This window comes from Atractosteus spatula, chromosome 5 (genome assembly GCF_055471065.1).
Source record: "Atractosteus spatula isolate fAtrSpa1 chromosome 5, fAtrSpa1.hap1, whole genome shotgun sequence".
In the NCBI taxonomy this organism is placed as follows: Eukaryota; Metazoa; Chordata; class Actinopteri; order Semionotiformes; family Lepisosteidae; genus Atractosteus; species Atractosteus spatula.
In genome coordinates, this window is record NC_142710.1 from 14,995,023 (window position 1) to 15,018,994 (window position 23,972).

The following is a 23,972-nucleotide window of genomic DNA, read 5'->3' on the forward strand; positions in this document are numbered from 1 at the left end:
AGCAACCTTCCAGCCACAGGCACAGACACAGAGCCCCTGCACCGCACTGCACCGAAGCTGCCGTTCTGTTTTTAAAGCTATTTTAATATAAATAGGAAAATAAAAAAGTAATATTTTGGAAGTTTAGAGATTAATTAACTGTATTTTCCCTTCAATTTAAGTGATCATTCACCACGCTGAGAAAAAAAAACTTCATATCTTGCGCATTGATTGAAAAGTTTTGCCACTGTACTCTACAGGGAAACAAGAGAGGTCAAGAAACAGCAGAACTCTGGGCAGCAGTGCGGAGCGGGTGAGAAGCTGCTGGTCTTCCCTTGACCAAGGTACTTCACCTGAATTGCTCCAGTACCTGGGTCAAATCTAAGTTTCTAAGTTGCTTTGGATAAAAGTGTCAGTTATAGTGAAGCGGTTGCTTGTTGAGTTCCTTACTCTTCATGTTTATTCACTACATGCCGGTCATACAGTATAACCCTCAAATGTCAATGGCTGGACAAGGGAGAATTTGTAGCAGCCATGTCACCCTGCAACTCACAACTGGCAACCTACTGAAACTCAGCAGGTGTGAGCCTGGTCAGTACCTGGAGGGGAGACTCCTGGGAAAGCTGAGGTTGCTGCTGGAAGAGGGGTTTGTGGGGCCAGCAGGGGGTGCTCACCCTGTGGTCCATGTAGGTGCTAATGCCCCAGTATAGTGATGGGGACACTATACTGTAAAAAGGTCCCTTTCTCTGGATGAGATGTAAAATGGAGGGCCTGACTCTCTGTGGTCATTAAAAATCCCAGGGTGTTTCTTGAAAAGAGTAGAGGTGTAACCCTGGTGTCCTATATTTTAATACATATATTGTCTTGATGCACTGTTTGCACTTTGTTTTGTTTTTTACACTTGTTTTACAATCGAGAGACTTTCTGTAAGTAAGAATTCCATTGTACCAGTACCGGTTACATATGGCAATAAAGTTCAAAGTTCAAAGTAAAATACCATAATTTCTAAAGAACAAGACGTCCATATGTAAAAACACATTTCAGTCACTATGAGTTAACAGGAAGGCAAGGATTTATTTTGTTGCTTGTTTTGCTTGTTTTCGGAATTCAGCCCCCAAGAAAACCTGTTTTAGTTGTGCTGCATATAAATATAATATAGATGTGCTGTATATATAATAAGTTATAGCGGTCATAATAAGCACGGCCTATGGCGCCCATTGGACTGCTTTGTGAGAAACGGCTGTGAAGGCGTTAGACACGCAGAAACCGATGACATCAGAGCCGCGCAGAGATTACGTGACGTATCACGCAAGTCTTTTGCAGTGCTAGGCCTGCCAGCGAAAGGAAACGCAGTGAATGCTGAGTGTTTGTGCTTGAGAGGCGAAAATAGCAATAATAAGAGAAAGAAACGTTTGTCGTGGATGTGAACAGGCTGGCGTTGAATAGTGAATTGACGGAGAAGAGAAACTGCACACATATTTTTTCGAGAAGGTAAGGAAGGGTTGCAGTTTTTTTGAGACATGTTTTGTGAAGGAGTGGGGGAGGGTGTCTCAAACAGAACAAAATACAGTAGGTATTTTTTTTTTATTCCAGCCCTAATTGTACGTGCGATGTATTGTAATAAGGTCAGTAGATATTTCATTGCCTACACCGCTTAACATGTCGTTTTCCTGCTAAACCTGGTTTGCCTATTGGTCATATTTTCGCAGTTTCATTAGAAAGAGGGATTCCCGTAGTGTAAGGTAGCTGGGCAATTTCGGTAACAAAACACTATTGTCATAGGCGTCAGGCATTCCACATGGTCTGAGTTTTCATCTGCGATTTGCGATGTTATTGTTACTTTTCCACGTCTAGCTTGGCAATCAAGCGTGCACGTATATCCCTTTAAACGCATTACAGTACACAAGGTTTGTGCTCAGTGTATAGGTGCTACCGATGTCACTGGAAGTCCCTATCCTGGCCAGTGTGAGCATTATGTATTTGTGTTATTAGTGTGCAGATCCTCGGGGATATGTTACTCGGTGTCTAATGCCTTTAAGAAATGTAACGCGTTTTATGGATTTAGGGGAGACGCTTGAGGTTTTGTATTTACAGGAGTAGATGGTCAATGTAGCCCAAATGGTCAACTGTTGTGTTCTTTCTGAGATTTTCGTCGATTCTGTTTTCTGAAACATTGCCGTTTTTACGAGGACAGAAGCAAGTTTTCATGGGCTAATAATGCCGTTTTACCACATAAGCAGGTGTTTATCCGTCTATACTGTTAAAGCTCGATCACATAGCTTTAGCTTTTGTTTTTTCCTGTTGGTAGTTTTCACCATTTCCTAGTCTATTCAGAAAATCAAAGTGTTCTCCGTGAAGCCTTTGAATCGTTTGGGTAACATTGCTGTTTGCACATGATGTCGTGAGTGTATATTTTTACATTGGATCTTGTCGTTGTGTAGTTACTTCTCCATCTTGGATTCTATACACTGTATGTATGCAATGATCTGTGTGCATAAATGCCCAAAAGGTTTCCTTTTCTATATTGACACAAAATCAGAGTACATACATAAAGGAACAAGTAGAGGTCAATCCCACATTTAAAAAACAAATCCACAGCTGGAAAGCAGAAAGGAGAAAACACAACATTTCCGGTGTTGAGCCTCTCCAGGTAGGGAGAAGAGAGGGTACCGAGATGATGAATTAAGCAGCACCAATTAGAAAAATCAATAGCTGCCCCTCTCCCCTTCAGTCTGTTCCTCCAGGAGTGGGATCTGCCAGGGATGCAGTCAGGGCTGGGGGTGGGTTACGGGCTGTGCTCAGGCCCGGGTGTGGATGCAGTCAGAGCTGGGGGTGAGTTACGGGCTGTGCTCAGGCCCGGGTGCAGTCAGGGCTGGGGGTGGGTTACGGGCTGTGCTCAGGCCCGGGTGCAGTCAGGGCTGGGGGTGAGTTACGGGCTGTGCTCAGGCCCGGGTGCAGTCAGGGCTGGGGGTGGGTTACGGGCTGTGCTCAGGCCCAGGTGTGGATGCAGTCAGAGCTGGGGGTGGGTTACGGGCTGTGCTCAGGCCCGGGTTTGGATGCAGTCAGAGCTGGGGGTGGGTTACGGGCTGTGCTCAGGCCCAGGTGTGGATGCAGTCAGAGCTGGGGGTGGGTTACGGGCTGTGCTCAGGCCCAGGTGTGGATGCAGTCAGAGCTGGGGGTGGGTTATGGGCTGTGCTCAGGCCCAGGTGTGGATGCAGTCAGAGCTGGGGGTGGGTTACGGGCTGTGCTCAGGCCCAGGTGTGGATGCAGTCAGGGCTGGGGGTGGGTTACGGGCTGTGCTCAGGCCCGGGTGTGGATGCAGGGGTGGGTTACGGGCTGTGCTCAGGCCCAGGTGTGGATGCAGTCAGAGCTGGGGGTGGGTTACAGGTTGTGCTCAGGCCCGGGTGCAGTCAGAGGTGGGGGTGAATTATGGGCTGTGCTCAGGCCCGGGTGTGATGTAGTCAGAGCTGGGGGTGGGTTACGGGCTGTGCTCAGGCCCGGGTGCAGTCAGAGCTGGGGGTGGGTTACGGGCTGTGCTCAGGCCCGGGTGCAGTCAGGGCTGGGGGTGGGTTACGGGCTGTGCTCAGGCCCGGGTGCAGTCAGGGCTGGGGGTGGGTTACGGGCTGTGCTCAGGCCCGGGTGCAGTCAGGGCTGGGGGTGGGTTACGGGCTGTGCTCAGGCCCAGGTGTGGATGCAGTCAGGGCTGGGGGTGGGTTACGGGCTGTGCTCAGGCCCAGGTGTGGATGCAGTCAGAGCTGGGGGTGGGTTACGGGCTGTGCTCAGGCCCGGGTGTGGATGCAGGGGTGGGTTACGGGCTGTGCTCAGGCCCAGGTGTGGATGCAGTCAGAGCTGGGGGTGGGTTACAGGTTGTGCTCAGGCCCGGGTGCAGTCAGAGGTGGGGGTGAATTATGGGCTGTGCTCAGGCCCGGGTGTGATGTAGTCAGAGCTGGGGGTGGGTTACGGGCTGTGCTCAGGCCCGGGTGCAGTCAGAGCTGGGGGTGAGTTACAGGCTGTGTGCTCAGGCCCACGTGTGGAGTTTATGGGGCAGTTTCCTGGAATGAAGCCTTAGGAAGTGCAGCAGCCAGGTGCTCATGTACTGGGGGTTACTGCTGCTTGGGGTGAGCTGTGCACAGGCCGTTCGTGCTCAAGAGTTAGGCATTCTTGAGCTCTACTGATTAGTGAGATATATGGAGCACTACCCAAGGTGTGGCATGTGTACAGGGCCATGTCTCCCAGAGGACGTGGCCTCTTGGGGTGTGACGTGTGCAGGGCACTACCTCCCAGAGTGCACTGCTCCCCTGGATTGTGTGTGGAACACTGAATTGTGTCTGTGGAGCCCTACCCCCCAGAATGCACCACCTTCCAGAGTGTGGCATGTGCGAGGAGCCGTGTATCCCAGAGTGCACTACCTCCAGGACTGTGGCGAGTGTGAGGGGCTGTGTATCCCAGAGTGCACCACCTCCAGGAGTGTGGCGTGTGTGAGTGGTCATGTATCCCGGAGTGTGGCGAGTGTGAGGGGCTGTATATCCCAGAGTGCACCACCTCCAGGAGTGTGGCGAGTGTGAGGGGCCGTGTCTCCCGGAGTGTGGCGAGTGTGAGGGGCCGTGTCTCCCGGAGTGTGGCGAGTGTGAGGGGCCGTGTCTCCCAGAGTGTGGCGAGTGTGAGGGGCCCTGTGGTGCCAGAAGGTTTCCTTGTCCAGGGTAAGCATGCCTGTTTGAACCGGTCTGTTTGCCTGTGTCTCTCTGTACATGGGGTTTGCATGTCTTTCTGGTGATCACAAAAGTATCCAGAATAAAAAAAAAAAATCCTCCATTACCTTGCCAGTATCTGGCAGAGATGTGGAGTTTGCACTCCAACATTCCCAATTGGATAATTAATCAGTGAAAAGACTGTTGGTTTGACTAGGCAGGTACAGTTAATTAGTAACTCATGGTTTGTATATGTAGTAATTTTAAGTATATAGTAATATTAAGCCTTTTTATGCATTATTTCTAAAGGTTTTCAATTTGCTTATGCTTTTGGCTGTTATCAGAAAATGCTCTGGCAGCACTTGATAAATTTAGGAAGCGGAAATCTGGCAGCTCTGGAGTGCACAATATCAGTATGAAGTATCTACTCTGTATCATTGTTGTCTTTTCTGGCAAATGTCATTCTGTTTAAAAGGATCGGAAGTGGAGCCTGCGTGTGTGGAGCCTGACATTGTCTTTGAAAACTGGATAGGCTTATTTTGTATTGTATTACGCTTAGACTGTTAGGTATTCTTACACCAATGCCTTTTAGAGTTTGAAGGGGAAGAGTGTTTTTTTCCTCCTGGCGCACTTTTTTGCATAATGGTTGTTTGATGTATAAAACACCTCTTCGTGTGTGTAGTGTGAGTCATCCTGTTGTACGTTCAACCGTTTAGGCTGTGGCATGCCAGGGCTGAGGTGGAATGGCTTCTAGGGGTAGAGACAGCCTGGTTGCACTCTGTGGCTCACTGCTGGGAAGGGTGCTGTAGCAGATAACAGATTGTTTGGCTTCTTCAAGCAAGGGGACTAATTGAGAAGAAAGTGAGCAAAGGTCAAGGAAGGGCTTCTGTACTGTGCATCATCCCCTCGAGAGGGGTACGACAAAGCTGGCGGTTTGGTTTATGAGTTTTCTCAACTGTCTGTGGGAACAGGCAACCATTTTATTTTTTTAACATTTCCATGGGCAAATACTGTACATGGGTTGCGGTATTGGAATACTGTACTACTGCAGTGGGAAATTGATCTTTTCTGTTTTGTTAAAGTGGTAGTATTTGGACACTAAGGGTTGCTGTATCTCTGATGGATGGAATTTGTCATTCTGTCTTCTAAGAATTTGCCTACTTAGAAGAATTAAAAATGTTTTGTTTTGTTCTTTACTAATCGCAAAGGAAAACTGATCCTTAACTTTCAGACCTCCTTAATGGAGAACTGTCTATTCATGCACTGCCTGTCGTACAATTACATATCATCTCTTTTGACCTTTCACTCTTGAGATTTCTGTAGCCACATCATGGCTCCGATATCATCCGTCTCATGTTGTTTTATGTGTCTTCTGACCTCTTACAGACACGGACATTGTCTTCAAGACACTTTTATATAAATCCATCTGCATTCTTTCTAAACACCCATCCTTCCCTTCCGTCAAAGTCTGCAAACTTATTATATTTTGAGTTCTGCTTTATTTGTTGACGCTTCACCTGCATTGCCTATCTCTTGTCTTTTCCATTCGGCGTTCAATCTCCATCACTTCAGCGGCTGAGAAGGAAAGGCGCTTTCTGGGCCCTTTGCAAGTGTTTAAAATCCTTGCAGGGCCATGAGACGTTAATTTAAAGCATCTCTAATACAAAATCTGCATTGCACTGCGGAGGGGTAAAGGTTTTCCCATCTTTTTTTTTATCTTCTTTTAGGTCCCGAGTCGAAAGTTTCATTTGGATGCCCATAACAAAATTTGTCAGGACCTCAACATGAACAGAAATAAGCGCGAGAAGGAATACTACAGTTTAGATGTCGGCGACTCAACATTTACCGTGTTAAAGCGCTATCAGAATTTAAGACCTATTGGCTCAGGGGCACAGGGAATCGTCTGGTAAGTTATGAGGTTTAACTGCAGTCGGAAACTGGCGCATGAATTGTGAGAATCAGTTCCAGATTTGTCACCTTTACCTCAGCTTAGTCACCAGAAAGCCTAGCAGCAGCAAGGCCTTGCTGCCAGTTAATACTTGCACAGATGACTTCAGAATGATGCTCACTTTGCACTGTGAGAAGAGGGACTGTGCAGAAGAATATGCATAACTTGTAGCTTTAACCATTCTCTAAGAACACTGATACCTTTTTTTTCCCGTGTGAAATGTTTTGTATATTTGTAAATATTTCTATATTTTAAAATCGGCAATAAAAAAATCCCTTGAGTTTGGTTTACTGCGTATGTGCCTGATCCCGTTTCATTTTTTTTTTCCTTGAATCTTTTCAGCTCAGCCTACGACCACATCCTTGAACGAAATGTTGCTATCAAGAAACTCAGTCGGCCTTTTCAGAATCAAACCCATGCGAAACGTGCTTACAGGGAGCTGGTGCTCATGAAGTGCGTCAACCACAAAAATGTACGTTTCTGCTGTCCCGAAAGCTGTCGGTTTTGAGCGTGGAAACGGCAAGGAGGATGTGTATTATTGTTATTGTTTGTTGGGGTCATGGGTATGGCTCTGGACTTGCAGGCTGAAGGTCGAGGGTTAAGATCCCAGACAGGGCACTAATGAGGTGCTCTTGAGCAGGGTACTGTGCTCAGACTTCTCCAGCAGAATAGCCCAGCTCTGTAAATGGGCACCAGTCTAAATGAATACTATTATACTACAGTATATACCAGATATTGGATGTTACTTAGTTTAAGGTATGCTGTGATTTAAAATCATGGAAAGGCTAGAAGTGATCTTGGTTCAGAATCCAGTCCCAAGCTTACAGTTGTTCAGGATTATTAATTAAAGAGGCAGGAAGCAGGAATCTTTTCCGATTTCACCTGTGTATATTGACTGTTAATTGGCTACCTGCGGGGAGCTTTGAAGTCGGATTTATGGGATGACAGTTTAGATAGAGTAGCTGGTAAAGACCTTAATATTATGAGCACTGTTAAAGCAATTGTGGTATTCTAGAACATTAAATATCTTTTATGTTTTACAGATAATTGGATTGTTAAATGTTTTTACACCGCAGAAATCTCTTGAAGAATTCCAAGATGTGTGAGTATTTTCTAACACCCTGTTAAAGCTAATGTGTTTGCTGTTCAGGGTGTATAACATAATAAATAGTTCATCACTGAAGTTCTTTCTGATACGCATATAGTGTATGACGTCAACTAATATGATTAAGAAAAATGTACGAGTAGTGATCTCTAATTTTCTATTAAATTGTCTGTTCCTAATTTTTGCTGTTGATAATAGGAGCCATTGGTTCAAAAATGTAAACTTTCACTGTCCTGGAAATACATGAGTGTTACTTTCTTTCAAGCTCTCTGCTCCTCTCAGTCTCCCCCCTTGAATAAGAGAAAGCCTGTTAGCAGTCTAGCTGCCGCAGGTAGAAATATGCAGTTGAAAGCTCAGTTTGAGGCGAGGGCAGTTAAATGAGCGTCTCAAATCTGGACCTGTAGGACTAACTGTGGCCTCTGGCTCAGAACCCAGGATGTTGAATAATGAATGCAATTAAACTGAACCTTCTGGAAGGCTCTCCAGAGAATGATTTTAAATTGTTCAGGATGTAGTATGTTTCATATTGGTTTATAAATGTCCTAAAATTTAAGCAAACTTGAAATTGTTAATAAGTTAGAATAGCACTGGTGTTGCTACAAATTAATTACAGTTGTGTCTTGTAAAGAAACCGTTACTTTTCAAAGGTCCATTTAGGATAATTATTAGAGTTTTGAACATAGATTCCAATGCCTTATTGTGGTCAAGCCCAAAATTAAGTTAGTGAACTTTTCTGGAGGTCTGGGAGCTTTACAAGAAATAGAAATCACATCGTACATTTCTTTTTTGATAACCCACATTTTGATAGAGCAAACGAATGAACATTTTGTGAAAGATGAGGAAATGTTGGACTGTTGGTCTTCCTGAAACAAAGATAGCCCTAATCATTACACTAACATAAGTCATGTGAACACTAACCGTTGTAACATCTCTTTACTGTTGATGGCAGTTATCTTGTGATGGAGCTGATGGATGCAAATCTCTGTCAAGTGATTCAGATGGAACTGGACCACGAGCGGTTGTCCTATCTACTCTATCAGATGTTGTGTGGAATCAAGCATCTTCATTCAGCTGGAATTATACACAGGGTGGGACACATGAAATATTCTTCTTTTGTATTTAATGCTGCTGGTTTTCCTTGTGCATTTGTAGATCTAGGAGCTTATTATGTAGCACCTTGTACACCATTGACAATATGTTTGAATGAGGAAGTGGAGAGAATGGGTAGTGCTGTCACTTCACAGTTGCTGGCCCCTGTGTTCAAATCCGATTTCCTGTGTGGAGTTTGTTTTCCCAGTGTTTCCATTGGTGTTCTCCGGGTATTCCTACTGTCCAGGTTAATAGGGCATCTCTAAATTGTCCCCATCATATGTGTGCCCTGTGATGGACACGCACACCTGGGCATCTTGAGTGTAGTCCTTACTCTTAGTGCTGTTGGTTTAAACTCAGGATCCTGGCTGCCCTCTGAGGATCAGCCCTGTTCCTGAGCATGGATGTTATTGACACAGCGCTGATCTGTAAAGCATCCCTTTCACTCAGCACTCATAAGCATTTTGCTGCTCTTGTGCAATACGACAAATAACCTGAACTGAATACATCTTTATAGTCTGATTGTTAAATGGTATGTCTTCATCTCATTGAAATTTCAGTTGCTGAGCTCCTGTGAAGCACAAGTGTGTCTGTATTCCATTTTCAGCTCAACTTAGTTTCATAATTAGTAACAATAATTAGTTTCATAAACTTAATGTGCAGGAGTAGACAGGGTTCTGAAGGAGTAACTAGATTGGTTTGGGTTTCTAATCCTAAATGGGACACTGCTGTTGCACACTTCAGCAAGATACTTCACTATCAGTGCTCTTATTAAAATGCATATTGGTTTGGATCAAAGCACCAGCCATATACATTTCTAATGCAATTTCATTAACAGCAGGGGAAATGTGTCTGTTTGGATTGAGAATTCATCAATAGATCTAAAAGGGTGTACAATTAAAGGGGGAATTCTCAGGTTGGGGAAATGTAGTTTAGTGGAGTGCCAATGGGATCTATGGTGGGACCACTTTTCAGTTTTTCTATAGCAATAATGGAGATACTGATATAATTAGTGAACTAGTCAAGTTTGAAACTAGGAGGATTAGAAAACTCTATTGAGGTAGCAGAAGAAATACAAAAAAAGATCAATGAAGACTAGATTAAAATTAAATAAAGACTAGATAAACATCTGGCAGATACTATATTATATGGATGAGAGCAATATTACATGCAACAAACTATAAAGTCAAAAAACTTGAATGTTTTTACTCAGAGATGTATTTCTGTTGACATTTACGTTTGGACAGTGGAGAAGTAGTTAAGAAGCAAACAATGTTAAGATTTATAGCTAAAAGCATATTGAAGTTATGTGAAAATTGTACAATACACTATTACAAGCACATATGGAATATTTTGTGCAGCTTTGGTCTCCACATCATAGAAGAGATCGGTGCTCTGGAACCTGGAGCTGAACCTTTTTAGTCTTGAACAGAGAGGACTGAGTGAAATTGATCCAAGTGTTCACTATCCTCAATGGCCTACAGTCAACCCAGTGAAACCTGAACCAGAGGAAGTGGAAGTGGAAAGTATGTGGAAGTGATTTTTAAATTAGGGACAGCAGGCTCTTCACTACACAAAGAGTTGTGGGAGTATGGAACAGGCAGCCTAGCTATGTTGTTGAAGCTGATACACAGGCTTCTACTGCATGTTACCTACAAACTAGTCTACAAGCCTCTTTTTATTTGTTACCTCTCTTATGTTCTTGTGTCCTAAGAACAAAGTGGTTTCTACCATCTCCTTACAGATGAATAAAAGAACCTCTGGTGGGTTTTTACCAGTCAGCCGCCCCAGGTGTGGAAAGCAAGCAAGATTTTTACTGCAAATAGAAAATCAAGTTCTGTTTTTTTACAATTTCTTTTCAAATGAAACTGCATATCCTACATCAAATGTTGTCATATTCATAAAGTGTGCAAAAATCTGATTATAAAGTTCAAGAAAAATAAATTACAGGTAGGTTTAGTCATGTGTAGTTGCCGCCAGTCTTAAAGATGATATGATTATATGATGCAGTTTATTCATGCCAGGGGGCTGCCTGCAAGCTTAAGCATAAAGGAGGAAAGATTAAAAACCTCTTTGATGGGCAAGAAATCCTATCTCCCAGTCTAGGACAGCTCATTCTGACATCAAAGGCTATTAAACTGCTGAAGCTGCCCACCAGACACTGCTGGGTGATTTTCTGTCATTGTAATAGCATATAATGGATGAATTTAAGGCCAAGAGTTTAATTATCGCAACCTTGCTGATTTTCTTTTCTTGTTTCTATATTTTCCAGGATTTAAAACCAAGTAACATTGTAGTGAAGTCAGATTGCACTCTGAAGATCCTTGACTTTGGCTTAGCCAGAACAGCAGCCACGGGCTTATTGATGACTCCTTATGTGGTGACACGGTATTACAGAGCCCCGGAGGTCATTCTTGGAATGGGATATCAAGCAAACGGTCAGTAATGACAGCTCACTTTGAATGCAGAAACGTCTTGCCTTGTGCATGCTTAGATGGAACGAACGTCTGCACATTTTTTCGGACCCTCTTGGAAAGTTAGGCACACCCGATTTGCCAGAGCTTGTTCTACTACCTGCTTCACCGCACTGTTGATTCCATAGATGTTTCCCAATGTATTTGTTGTTTCAAACGAGAATAAGTATTAATACAGTCACACCCGTGCATGTTCCACCTCACTATTAATGTGCCTGCCATTAACATCTTTTAACATTTTTCGCAAGAACGATTAGGCTGACATGTATTTTACTTGATTTTTTTTATAATTAAAGAGTGGCTCCAACTTTTTTGACAACTTGTGCGAAACGCATCTGCTTTTAAGCTAACCTTTAAAAAAAAAAGGCACACTTTTTTATTTTTTAACCAAAAATTTTTCCTGCTGACTTGTTGCTTTGCTTATGTTTTTCCCTTTCCTTCTATGCTACATACATTAGTGGATATATGGTCTGTGGGGTGCATTATGGCAGAAATGGTTCGCCACAAAATCCTTTTTCCTGGAAGGGACTGTATCCTTACACTGCTGGCAGCAGTTGGGTTGAGTGACCGAGTTTATCAAAGTCACAGGTTTTTGCAAAAGTGATCCAAGTGAAAGAGTAAAGATTCAAATTTCATCTTAATTATTTTGATTTTAAAATCTGCCTAGCGCTGTGTTAGCGTTGGAAATGAATGGACGTTCGGCAAGTTGCATTCCCCCTGGGAATCTAAATTATTTTCTCTGCTCCTGCTGGGAATAATTGAAAGAACCAAAAAAGCAAGAGGACTCGATTGAAAACGACAAAATGGAATTTGAAATTACTCTTTAATAGTTTTAAGTGAGCTCAGAAATTGAGTAAATCTTCTTGAGTTATACGAATTACATTTACACAGGTAAGAGTATTTTTATTGTAAGAAATGATGCAGGCTGCAGTTGATAACGGGACACACAGTCTCTGCTGGCTTCTTGAAAACACTTGACCACTGTTACATGTTCATGAAGGCAGTATGGCCACTGTGCTGCTGGTAGTGATCTGCTCTCTCAAAAACTTGCTTTTCCAGGATAATTATAAAGCTTCATTCCAGCAGGTGAAATCCGATCTTATACTAGCAAGGTTGTAAAATGAATATAGTTCAACTATTAAACTGTCTTTTAGTGCCTATCAGTATGATAACAGACATACTGAGAAGTGCACTTGGGAAAGAGACAAAAATAAGAGGCAAAGTACTAGTTACATTGACTGAATTTACTTTGAGAGAGACAGTCTGTTAACTAAATTGCTGACTTTAAATTCTGAATTTGCAGCCTGTGTGTATTTTAAAGAGCACTAGTATGCATTGACTAGTGGATTTATGAACCTGTGTAAATCCTGTATAGAGGTTTGAGTGGGGAGCTGTGTCAGCGAGTGCTGGCTGCAAAGGAACAAGTACAAGTTGTGAACACGACCGTTGTCTTACAGAATGAAGTTTCTTCTGTTTATCAGCTTGGAAAATAACCTTTACTTGTTCCTAAATAGTGTCTGTACTCATGCATAGGTTTCTATCATGAGTGACAGTTTTTTTTCCAAAAGTACTTTAAATTTCTTTCAGTAATTAATCTGTTGCATCATGCAAAAACCTATCGTATGTATAGGTTTTTTTATGCATTTCTGCGATCATAATACAATTTCTACAGGCCTTTTGTGTCCGTGTCTAGCTTGTATCTATGACCCGTTTATCTTAATTACATCTGCAGCACCGAAATGTGTCCTTTTGGAACCAAGACTTATCACATTTGTCTTGCAATGAATAGATTTAAAGAAGAGTGTTGAAAAACCTTGTTCTTAAGTAAACATTGCAAACCTTACTGCTGGACACCGACACTGCGGTTGCATGCTATTCATTTATCTGTGTTTTATCCATTAAATTCCCATCACTGTCTCTTTATTTTCCCTTTTTTTGTTGTTTTGTTTGTGTGGTTCTGCATGTTAATTTCATGTCATTTCATTTTTCAGTTGATGTCTGGTCAATTGGCTGCATCATGGCAGAAATGGTCAGAGGTAGTGTGTTGTTTCCTGGCACAGATCGTATCCTTCCCTGTATTTCATAGTCTGTTCATCCTGTGTCTGTACCACCAGTTTCCCAGAACACCTGGCAGTGTTTCTTTGGGAATGCAGTGCAACAGAATCCAGGCATGGGTCACCTCGGTAACCTAGCAAAGACAATAGGATCGCAAATCATCGCTGATCATTGAAGTCCTGCCTGTAGCTGGTTTGAATTTACAGCTGACAGAATCCCAGAGGAATGTTTGACAGCACGTTCGTGGAGAATCAAAGACGAGGGCAGGTTTTTTATGCACCTACATGTGTTATGTGCAAATGGGGTTAAACTGTTTGCCATTCAGAAGTGGACACCTTTCATCTTCAAAATTTACACATACTTCTAGCCTAGCTTCAGTAATGTATTATGACTTCCAGGCTGTGCTGCATTGTTTCTTTATTCACATTGACTGCTACTGCTATATCCCTTGCACTATTTTGGCACTTTCTGGACACTCCACTCAGATTAAGATCACTTTATTGGCCATATGCAATTTCTTGATTAGGACCTTGTCTTTTCGCATACCCCAACTTGCTCTCCATGAGACACACAGACAGGGTCAGACAGACGCTTGGGGTCAGAGCGCAGGGTCAGCCATTTATACGGCGCCCCTGGAGCAGTTGGGGTTAAGGGCCTTGTTCAGGGGCCCAACGGTGTAGGATTCCTCTTCCGGCCGCGGGATACGAACCGGCAACCTTCCAGCCACAGGTGCAGATCCTTAGCCACAAAGCCACCGCAGCACCACAAAGAGCTTTACAGGTAATGGGGACTCCCCTCCACTACCAGCAATGTGCAGCATCCACCTGAAAGATGCAACGGCAGCCATAGTGCGCCAGAACACTCACCCCACATCAGCTATCAGTGGGAAGGAGAGCAGAGTAATGAAGCCAGTTCATAATTGGGGATTATTAAGAGGCCATGATTTGTAAAGACCTAGACCCAGTGTCCATAAATTGAAGCCCTTGGGTGGTGTGGGTGGGACAGAGAGGTATGGTATACTGTGGTCTTGTTGTGCTGGATGATTTTAAATTTTTGCTGAGACAATAGAGCCCCACCTGATATTGCACAGAATAAGGATGCAATCGGAATGATTAACTACAATCATCTGAACATTTCTTGTCTGTGTCCTGGTGTCTAAGGACTCCTGTAACTTATAAATTTCACCCAAAATACGATTTGGAGATCTTGACTAGTTAAGCTTTGTTGAATCCTTAATTGAACCAACTGCTTGAGTTTTCATTTTCATTTTCTGCCTCGTCTAAGCTTCAGCTCTAATCTTTTATGTGCATTAGTTCTGAAATTGTTGCAGATCCTCACTTCCACTTTTCAAAATGTAGTTTTCCAAAACCCTTCTACATAACTCACTGGCTGTCAATGACATGTAAATTACAGGTGGGATTGAATGATTGCGTATGCTTTATAAATGTTCTTACAGATCTACAGACTCGTTTAAATTCCTTGTTGAAACCATCTCAAATGAGAGTAATTCTGAAACAGTTAATGCTCATTTTAAAATCAGAAGGTACAGGGGTTCTCCAGGACACAGATGAGGAAACGCTGCACTATTGCATCCATTCATTTCACCACATATCCTAAATGCAACACCTGAAGCATCAGAGCCATAGAGAACAGGTGCAAGAGGTGATGGATTGATCTTCTCCCTGATTCAGTTCCATACACCAGGCAGGCAGCTAAACAGGAAAATGAATGCGAAGTATAGTTCTCATGTTGTGTGAACTCCTGAGTTTAATTGTTAATGCCACAAAACTCTACCTCCCTGGTGGTAATGATATGAATCATTCACCTTTATAACCATATGTTTTATTCTAGCAATATAGATTGATGCGATCCTCCCAAACTACGGGTGCTTACATTTTCAGAATTATAGGGTTTTGGTTCCAGTCAGCGTGTCTGATTGGCGTATTTTGAGAAAAGTGGCATGTTCGTGCTTCATAGTTTGAGAACGTCAGGGCAGTCATCTGCACACTGATACCACTGACCAGGCAGTTGAGCTGAAGGCTCCGGGAACGGAGTGTGCCTGCGGCACTTAGCCTCATCGTCTTCTCTGTGATTGGTCACGTAGTGTGGGCAGAAGAGCTCCGGTGTTGGAGGGGCACGAGGGTATTTGTCTTTATTCATGGGTCACTGTTCAGAAGCTGTATTTCTTTTTTTCCCCCCTTTGTTTATTTCTTTTGACCTGTGTTGTAGCCGTGGGTTCTGTGCCCCCTCTTGCTTTCTTTGTATTCGTGCTGCCCGAGCAGAAGGTTGGGATGGAAAGGAAACCTAGGCGATATTATGTTCCTCTTACAAGATCTCCTTTAGTATTTTTCTTAAACGTCTGATCTTAGATATTGATCAGTGGAACAAAGTTATAGAGCAGTTGGGAACCCCTTCCCAGGAGTTTCTGATGAAGCTCAACCAGTCCGTTCGGACCTATGTGGAGAACAGGCCAAGGTATGCTGGGTACAGCTTTGAAAAGCTTTTCCCCGATGTCCTTTTCCCGGCCGACTCGGAGCACAACAAGCTCAAAGGTAAGGCCGTTTCCTTTTTAAACAACAGGAGTGTTTTAGAGCAAGATAATGAGTCAAGGTTTTGTTTTTAGCACTGTTTTGATGTTGCAAAATTATCATTTTGTTTAATGAATCTCTGAAGTAAAATAGGTATCCTGAATTACCTGGTATAGCTACAGTCTTGCAAGAGTATTCAGTCCCTTGCACAGTTTTCCATGTTATTGCTATTCAGCTTTGAAAGTACTTTAAAGTAGCAATTTGTTATATATGTAACCTACTCCACATATTCAAAATAAAAATAAAATATAAATAGATTAGCAATGTGAAATAAATGGAATAGATACGATTGCATAAGTATTCAAACTTTGCTGTGGAACCCTAAATTCATTGAGGTGTACAAAATTATGTTATACAGCCTCACAATGAGTTGAGTGGCCTTTGTGCTATAACAGTGGTTTGTATTATTTCCTAATAAAAACACCTATCTCTGTGAGATTCCTTGGTCAAATGGTGAATTTCAAGCAAAGAATCAGCCATGAAGATTAAGAAGCTTACATAGCAAGGCTAGAATAAAGTCACCGAGAAGCATAGATCAGGAGAAGGGTACAGCACTCATTGACTTCTTTGAATGTCACAGAATTAGAAAGTGAATCTCCTCACTTAAATATTTTTGAGATTCTGTGGAAAGATTGAAAACTGCTGTCCTTAAGTGACCCCCAAGTAACTTGACAGAGCTTGAACAAATCTGCTATGTCTAATGGGAAAAATACAGCAAGGCAATGTGCAAAGGTCATAGAGAATTGCAGGAGACATCTACTGTAATTTATCCTAACCTTAAAAGTCTTCAGTATTCAAGTTTTGAATAAAATATTAACTTAAAAAAGGCACATTTTTTTTGTTTTGACACAACGGGACACTTTTGTAAGCTACTGTATGTCATGAATTGAAGGTATTTTAAACGAATCATCAGTCTGCATACCTCCAATACCAGATGTTTGAAACCAGTGGTGTGTGTGAGCACTGATTTATCAAAAGTTGCAGGTATCCATTATAAGATTGGTGGTCAAAAGTGGTCTTATACATTTTATTTCAATTTATTTGCTCAATGCATATCCGTATCAAGGGCGATTTTATGAAATAGGATTTAATGCATATAGTAAATACAAAATAATTGTTCTTGCACAGTAAAAAAAGTGACAGACGGTGCAAGTGTCTGTGCAGCACAGAGTGCTTACAATGTCTGTCAAGCAGTAAATAACATGCAGGTAAGCAATGGTTGATTTACAGAGAAGGATGTACTAATTGGCATCATCTCTATTACAAGCTTTGTTTTCTCATGTTTTCGGTTTGTTTAAGTGTGTTTTGTCAGCCGGCGCATCTTGGCGTGTGCTTGAATGCGCAGCTGACTCTTGCTCGAAACCTGCTGTGTTACAGCCAGCCAGGCACGAGACCTCTTATCCAAAATGCTCGTGATAGACGCGTCCAAGCGGATCTCCGTGGACGAGGCGCTGCAGCATCCTTACATCAACGTCTGGTACGACCCCGCGGAAGTGGAAGCGGTAAGTGCGCCGCGTGGCGCTCGGTGTGGAATAGCGGCGCAGTCTGGGCGCCTCCGCGCCTCATGAGCAGGAAGCGCCACCGAATTGGTAGCCAGGGGTGCTTTCCACGGCACCCACTCTTCCTGTGCACAACGCTTCGGCGCTTTAGGAAACAATTTCTGCTGCCTGACATGAAAAACAGCTTCGTGTTAATGCTGCTGCTTTATTTGTGCATTAAGATGTGCTGGTTACCACTGTTGTCATGATCTACGCTAGCCTCCCCTCTGTACTGTGGTTAACTGAGTTCATTTCGAAATGACAACTTGAGGCGCTGAGCCTGACTATTGGCACTAAAACTCCCCCAGCAGAAGTTCAGAGGAGTAGGGTGCTAACGCTGGTGTCCCGGCTGTCTTCCCCCCCCCCCCCCGGGGTTGTGCAGTCTGGGCTCCCTAGTGCTCCCCTTAAGTTCTCAGTTGTGCACCTTCCCTGCTGTACAGGAATCGACATTTATTGACCACTTAAGGAATTATATCCATAATATCCATGTGTCCATCTGTATGTATTTATAGCTGAATCCGCTAAACTGCCTCTTGATTCTGTTCACTGTTCCACGTTCCTTGTGTTGTAGCCTCCTCCACTGATTACCGATAAGCAGCTGGATGAAAGAGAGCACGCGGTGGAGGAATGGAAGGGTAATATCCGAGTGTCTCTGCTCTACACCGTCAAACATATAATCTCATGCTTTGAAGTGAGGCGTTTGGCTATATTTGTGATATTTTGGGGGATTATACACCTTTTGAAATGGCTTTAGCAGGCACGTTGTCTGGTGGTTGAGCTTTATTCTCTACTCCGGCTCTCTGCTGGTCACGTGGCTGTACTGTGGGGCTCGGTGGAGGTTTGGAAGTCCTATGCCGCCGGCTTGAATTGGTGTGCCTTACATTGCTTTCTGTTCCTGAAAGAAATTTTGCACACTTGTGTATTGCAGAATAAGCCTTTTCCGCTCTGAATCGGGTATTGTAGAGGAGAGAGAGTGAAAACGTTGTGTTTTAATGCTTTGCTGTTTTTCGCTCGTCAGAGTTGATATATAAGGAAGTCCTGGAGTGGGAGGAGAGGATGAAGAACGGTGTGGTCCGAGGACAGCCGGCCTCTTTAGGTTAGTTAACAGTTTTTTTTACAGGCGAGGACGTGCAATTCTGCTGGAATGGCTCAATTTCAGACAGAGCCTTACGAGTGCGTTTCACCCTCCTCAAGAGGCAAGACCTGCTCCACCAGTAGCATAGTGGAGCTTAATTGAGGAAAGTGCGCCTCTTCTGTTGATGTAAACTGTAAAAGTTGAACTGTTTGAGAATATTAGGACCCATATCGAATGACTTTTTTTTCACCTCCTCACCAATTCTAAGCCCTGTCCTTGAAGGCAGATCTCTCTGGTGGCAGGAGGATCAGACCTGTAAGCCTGGGCTCTAATGTCTGCAGATGTCTGTGAAATTCTGTAGAGCTGCCACAACGGACATCATGTTAGTGTCTTTCTCTCCCCTTACAGTGTATCATACATACTAGACTGAGTTGCTTTGTGTGTTCCCTTTTATTCTGCTTAGCTCCACTGATTTCCTCCTTGCATTGAGGGCAGGTTGTGGGGAAGCGGTTAGTGGAGCAGCAGGCACGACTGCCTCTCACGCAGAGACCCTGCAGCACAGCGGCTTCGTGCTCTGCTGGGCCTTTATCCCCTATAGTTACCTGGGGGGGGTGGGGGGGTTCCTGCTGCTTGCAGAGCAAATTAGAAACTCCTCAGAAAGGTCACAGGAAAGGAAGAACTTTCAGATCTCTGTAGAAATAGAGCTGATCATTTTGTCTGTGATTCACCATATTGCTGTTTGGGAGTGCTGTGAAGTGTGTGCACGTTCACTCACTATAGCCTGAGTGCGTGCTTGGGTTCCTCCCTTGCTTTTAAGGAGGTGAAATCAAACCCAAAGTAATGAGAGAGAATCCCCCTTTGGCACCGTGAAACAGCACTAGTGCAGCGGTCACGTGGGACGTTATTGTGAATGCTGGAAGCTGGCCTTTTATTGCTTTGTTTTGAACAAATGTCAAAGGGCATCAGAAGGCAAAAGAACCCTTTTTAACGCCTTCTGCGGCACATCATCTCAAAGTGCTGTACACAGAAACGAGAGAGGCGGGTAGCTTTAAGACACAATTTGAAAGTGCTGGCAGACTTGCACCATCTGATATGGGCTAGAAGATCTTCTCCCAGTCCCCCCAAGCGTTCCCAGCCTGGGAACGAGGAGTGTAGATGACGTGGGTGCAGGGAGTTAATGGTTCAAAACTAGTCAGCATATGCATACTGGGATAAATATTTTGAAATATTTCAAATGTCTTAAATGAGCCCCCATTGCTATTCGGGTCTCCACAGTTAATATTTTAATGGGGAAATCGGGGGGTCTTATTAGTGTTGGCCACTAGATGGCGCCAGATGACAACGGACTGGGAAAGTTTATTCCACCCCAGCTGTTTCTCTGCAGAATGTGGCACACTGTGCAAGTGTAAGCGTGTGCAGAACGGTCCTCCTGCAGTCGATCATTTCTGATTTAATGCTGTGTTTCTCATAGCACAGGTGCAGCAGTGATTAATGGCTCCCAGCATCCCTCGTCGTCCTCCTCCGTCAATGACGTGTCCTCCATGTCCACAGACCCCACCCTGGCTTCTGACACGGACAGCAGCCTGGAGACGTCCTCTGGGCCTCTTGGCTGCTGCAGATGACTGCCCTCCTTCTCCGCTCCCACTCTTTGTGTTCGATGGTATAGAATTTAGGCCAGTTTTCACAACGCTCCAGCTTCTTTTGGTTTTTCAGAAAGCTGATTTTAGGCTGTAAATTATCGTGACCTTTTTTGTTTTTCTGGAAACAACCGGAAAACACCATTGTTTTAAACACTAAGGTATTTTACCGTACATGAGATTCAAATCTTGTACACACAGAAACACTTTTTTTTTAAGCTACGTTGATTCTATTTCGCCATATTGCTGTAGAATGCTTCAGATAATTTGTAAAGATTTTATGGTAAATATATTTTTTAAAAACTTTATTTTTCATTTTAGTTTGCGGTGAGTTATTATTTTATTGCTTTTTAAGTGAATTTAAACATCTTCCATTTTGCCATCTTCCTTGACGCTGCAAAGTGGGAGGGATCTTTTTTTGGTTTTCATCTTTTGAGCAGAAAATGGATATTGTATAAGATACATATATCCACACTGTAGAAATATAAATGTTTGACTTTCGTGTGTCTAGGAAACAACTGAAAATTCTGTCATTATTGCTTTCATGTAAAATGTTCAAAGCAGAGACTCAACTTAAATTTTTTACATGTTTAAGTTGTCTTAATATGCTCTTAAGCGAATGGTATGATAGATACTGTAAGATGTTGGTTGTTCCTCAGACAACTGCATTCTTGGACTTTCTAATTCGTTGCTTTAAAATGGTTTTGGATTTGCTTTCGTAATACGATTGAGGTCCTTTGCGATTAAACCTTACCAATGTAATGAAATGGCCACTGTAAGCCTGCCAGTTCTTAGTGCTTGTCTGACCACTTACTCATCTGCACTGGTTAGCTCGACTGAATCTGCAAGTCTGACAGTGGGGAATGATCTTTAAACTGCGGACGTGAAGCTTCAGCGAAGAGAGTCCAAACTGGATTTCGGCAGTGGGAACAGGTCAAAAGTTATAAATGCTGGGCACAGGTATACAAGAAATGGGTTGTAAAGGGATTTCTGTTTTTCCTACTTTAGAGTGAAAAGGGGCTATGAGTCATTGTTACAGGATGTAGGGATTCTACAGTGCCTAGTACAAAGGATCATGGATTTAATTTAGGTGCACTTCCTGCATGCCGCTAAGTTACAGTATTACAAATAGGGTTTAAGCAGTGGAACTTGTTTTTAAGTTTTGGAAACTTGGTTCTGATAGTATCATGCACTATATTTAGTGTTTGTGCTGTATATATATATATTTTAATTTCTCATCGTCTGCTTTTAGGATGTTTACTTTTTGCCAAGAATATAGTGCTTTCCAGGATCAAGAAGAAATGTAAATATGAAAATCTGCAATGAGAGTCCCATACGCAGGAAAAAATAACTGCATGTGCGCGCTGTATTATTTTTGCCCTGTTCTGTTATAAAGTGGAAATACCAGAAGCACCAAGAAAAAAGTAAGACTAAGTTATATAAGAATTATATGCAATAATGGCATCTTATCAGATTTTGTTTTTGTGATTAAAGGAGAAGTGCCTGCAGTTATGGTGCATTCATTCCTAATATACTAGAACACTGAAGTTCTATTAATACATGATTATGTGAAATTAACTCGTTTCCACAATATTCCATCATATTTGAGGTGGTTCACTTACGAAATGGATGATCTATTTTTTTACTGCATTGGTAAGAGACAAATTTGAAAAGAGTGGTCTGTTGGAAGGAAAGTTGCGCTTCAGATGACAAATAGCAAACAAACTGGATTAAAACCCACGAAGGGCAGTTTTTATCAAGGTTTTGCATCAAAGTTCACCATGAGAATATTTGATCACCCTCTTTAAAATGGGGGAGGGGGAAACAATCCTTTGAAATGCTCTGGTAGAAAACGCCACACTTTGTACCAAAATCCTTGATAAATCTTGCATCTGTAGTTGTAACAACGGTAACCGATTAAGGATTTGCAGTTGAAATGTGCGAGTTAAAGCCTGTTCCTTCTGGAGAGCTGAATGTCGGAGAAGACGCTGCTCCGGCCCGGACTGGAGCAGCAAACTATACCCAGGCTGTGAAGTGTGCTGTGCTAGAATGTCGAGTGGTATGTCATCATGGCCAGCAGAGGAATGTGAAGAATACCGGAGAATGTAAAGAAAAACGGAAACGTTTGCAGTCGAATCCCATGTGAGGCATTAATGGTCACTTTCTGTATCATGGTGGCCTTTTCCTTTTTTTTTTCCAAGTGCTCTTAATTTTGTTAGCTCTTCGGATCCCACTGCAGGAGATGCAAATTTGAATTTTAGGGTGACTCTGCTTGCTTGTGTTGCATCTCTTGGAACGTAATAATCACCGTTAAAGTAGGCTTTGATGAACTACCTCACTCTAAATTTCTACAAGTTCTTGGATAAACATAGCTGCCCACATTATTAGGTATAGAAAACAATGTGAAATAAAGATTTTTTTTTCATTATTTATTTATTTTAAGTGTACTATTGTCAATGTTAGGACTTCTAGTATTGTATGTAATGTATACTTCACTTAGAAGTAAGAAAACTGTTTTCTGTATATTTTTTTTTACAGTTCATGTGCAATACCTTCTGCAAATTGTGCGAATAGTAAGGTGTGGACCTAGCCATGTAGACGTATGTTACTGAAGGTAGAAAAAAAATGTTTGGTACTGTCAATCCATGTTTTCCTTTTTATAAATTAAAACAACTTTATGTGACTTGATATAGTCCTGATTTTATGTAATCAGCCTTACCACTCTTCAATATCTGCGCCCAGACAGCAGTGGATGAATATTGTGCATGGCCAGATAGATTTTGATCTGTAGATGGTAAGGTACAACTTAGGAGAAAAAAAAATGCCTAAAACAAGCTGATGTACTTCTGGGTGCTGGTCTGTATTGTTTGCTTGTAAGGCCGGCTCTGTGGGTCGTTAAAATTCCTTGTTCTGGGTAAACTATACACAGGCTGTGAAATGTGCACTGGTGGAATGTGTGCACTGGAATCCAATAATGCAAACCTTAAAGACATGTACTGCAAATAAACAACTGAATTGAATCTGCCAGCTTTGAGTCATTTTTCGTGTTAGATTGTCAGAAGCTGCAATGAAATGGGTTCCTTTTAAGAGGCTTTTATCAACAGATCAGCGTAATAATGCACCTGAGAAATTGTGTGAGGTAACACAGCTAACAAGTACGAGCGCTCCTATTGCTCATCTTAGTGTAATGGTTTGCCAGCTGCACTGGAGACGTTCTACTTATGACAGGGATTGGAATCAAAATCCTGCTTCGGCTTCCTAATGCAAGTCTTCATTTTCCGAGTTGCGAGGCTCTCGAAGGGCACTATTAATTTCTTCCACAACTCATGATGGCTTTTGATCAGAAAACTAGTGCCCGATTTCTGGAGGTTTTCACGTACACAGTGTTGCTGGAGCCTTTGTGAAATCCAGACTACTTCAAAATGTTTAAAATGAGCTCAAGGAAAGAAAGATGGAAATGTATGTGAATTTCTTTGTTAAGCAGAATCCTTTGGGTTCCAGTTTCCACACAGTATAATACTTGGGTACTGTTGATGGTAGTGTGGAGGTGTTGGTTAAGCATACTGAGGTTCTGAATCATTTCTGGAAGGCTAGTGGTTTGATATATAAATATACTAGGGTATATACAGTATATACTCTAGACAATAGCACGTTTCCTGACCTCTGTCATTGGAGAAGAGCACTGAACCGTTGTTTGTCTGCAGATATGGATCTTCTTTTATTTGTATTTGGGATCAGATTTAATTTTAGTTCAAATATTACATTATAAGTATTTCATAAGTGGTGAGTTGTAGTT

The 23,972-nt window shown here is 42.6% G+C and overlaps 1 protein-coding gene across 4 annotated transcripts; it reads left to right on the forward strand.

Annotated features, from left to right (window-relative positions):
- Positions 1-1,256: 1,256 nt before the first annotated feature.
- On the forward strand, positions 1,257-23,196 carry mapk8a (mitogen-activated protein kinase 8a). 4 transcript variants are annotated; one of them, XM_088916171.1, is made up of 12 exons: positions 1,257-1,470; positions 6,395-6,573; positions 6,958-7,087; positions 7,659-7,717; positions 8,670-8,808; positions 11,082-11,247; positions 11,742-11,813; positions 15,708-15,890; positions 17,304-17,428; positions 18,036-18,099; positions 18,483-18,560; positions 20,011-23,196. In XM_088916171.1, the coding sequence occupies exons 2-12, from the start codon at positions 6,452-6,454 to the stop codon at positions 20,025-20,027; spliced, it is 1,155 nt and encodes a 384-aa protein (XP_088772297.1). In that variant the 5' UTR covers positions 1,257-1,470; positions 6,395-6,451; the 3' UTR covers positions 20,028-23,196. The 4 variants fall into 4 exon arrangements, with proteins under 4 accessions (XP_088772297.1, XP_088772294.1, XP_088772296.1 ...); XM_088916168.1 differs by having other exon boundaries at positions 20,016-23,196; XM_088916170.1 differs by lacking the exon at positions 11,742-11,813 and adding an exon at positions 13,275-13,346.
- The last annotated feature ends 776 nt before the right edge of the window (positions 23,197-23,972 follow it).

What these genes read in the sequence shown, in the direction of transcription:
- mapk8a (XM_088916168.1), top strand. Translation starts at nt 6,452, where the DNA reads ATGAACAGAAATAAGCGCGAGAAGGAATACTACAGTTTAGATGTCGGC. An exon ending in AGTGCGTCAACCACAAAAAT is followed by an intron (nt 7,088 to 7,658) that starts GTACGTTTCTGC and finishes TATGTTTTACAG; the next exon opens with ATAATTGGATTGTTAAATGT. An exon ending in GGAGCACAACAAGCTCAAAG is followed by an intron (nt 15,891 to 17,303) that starts GTAAGGCCGTTT and finishes GCTGTGTTACAG; the next exon opens with CCAGCCAGGCACGAGACCTC.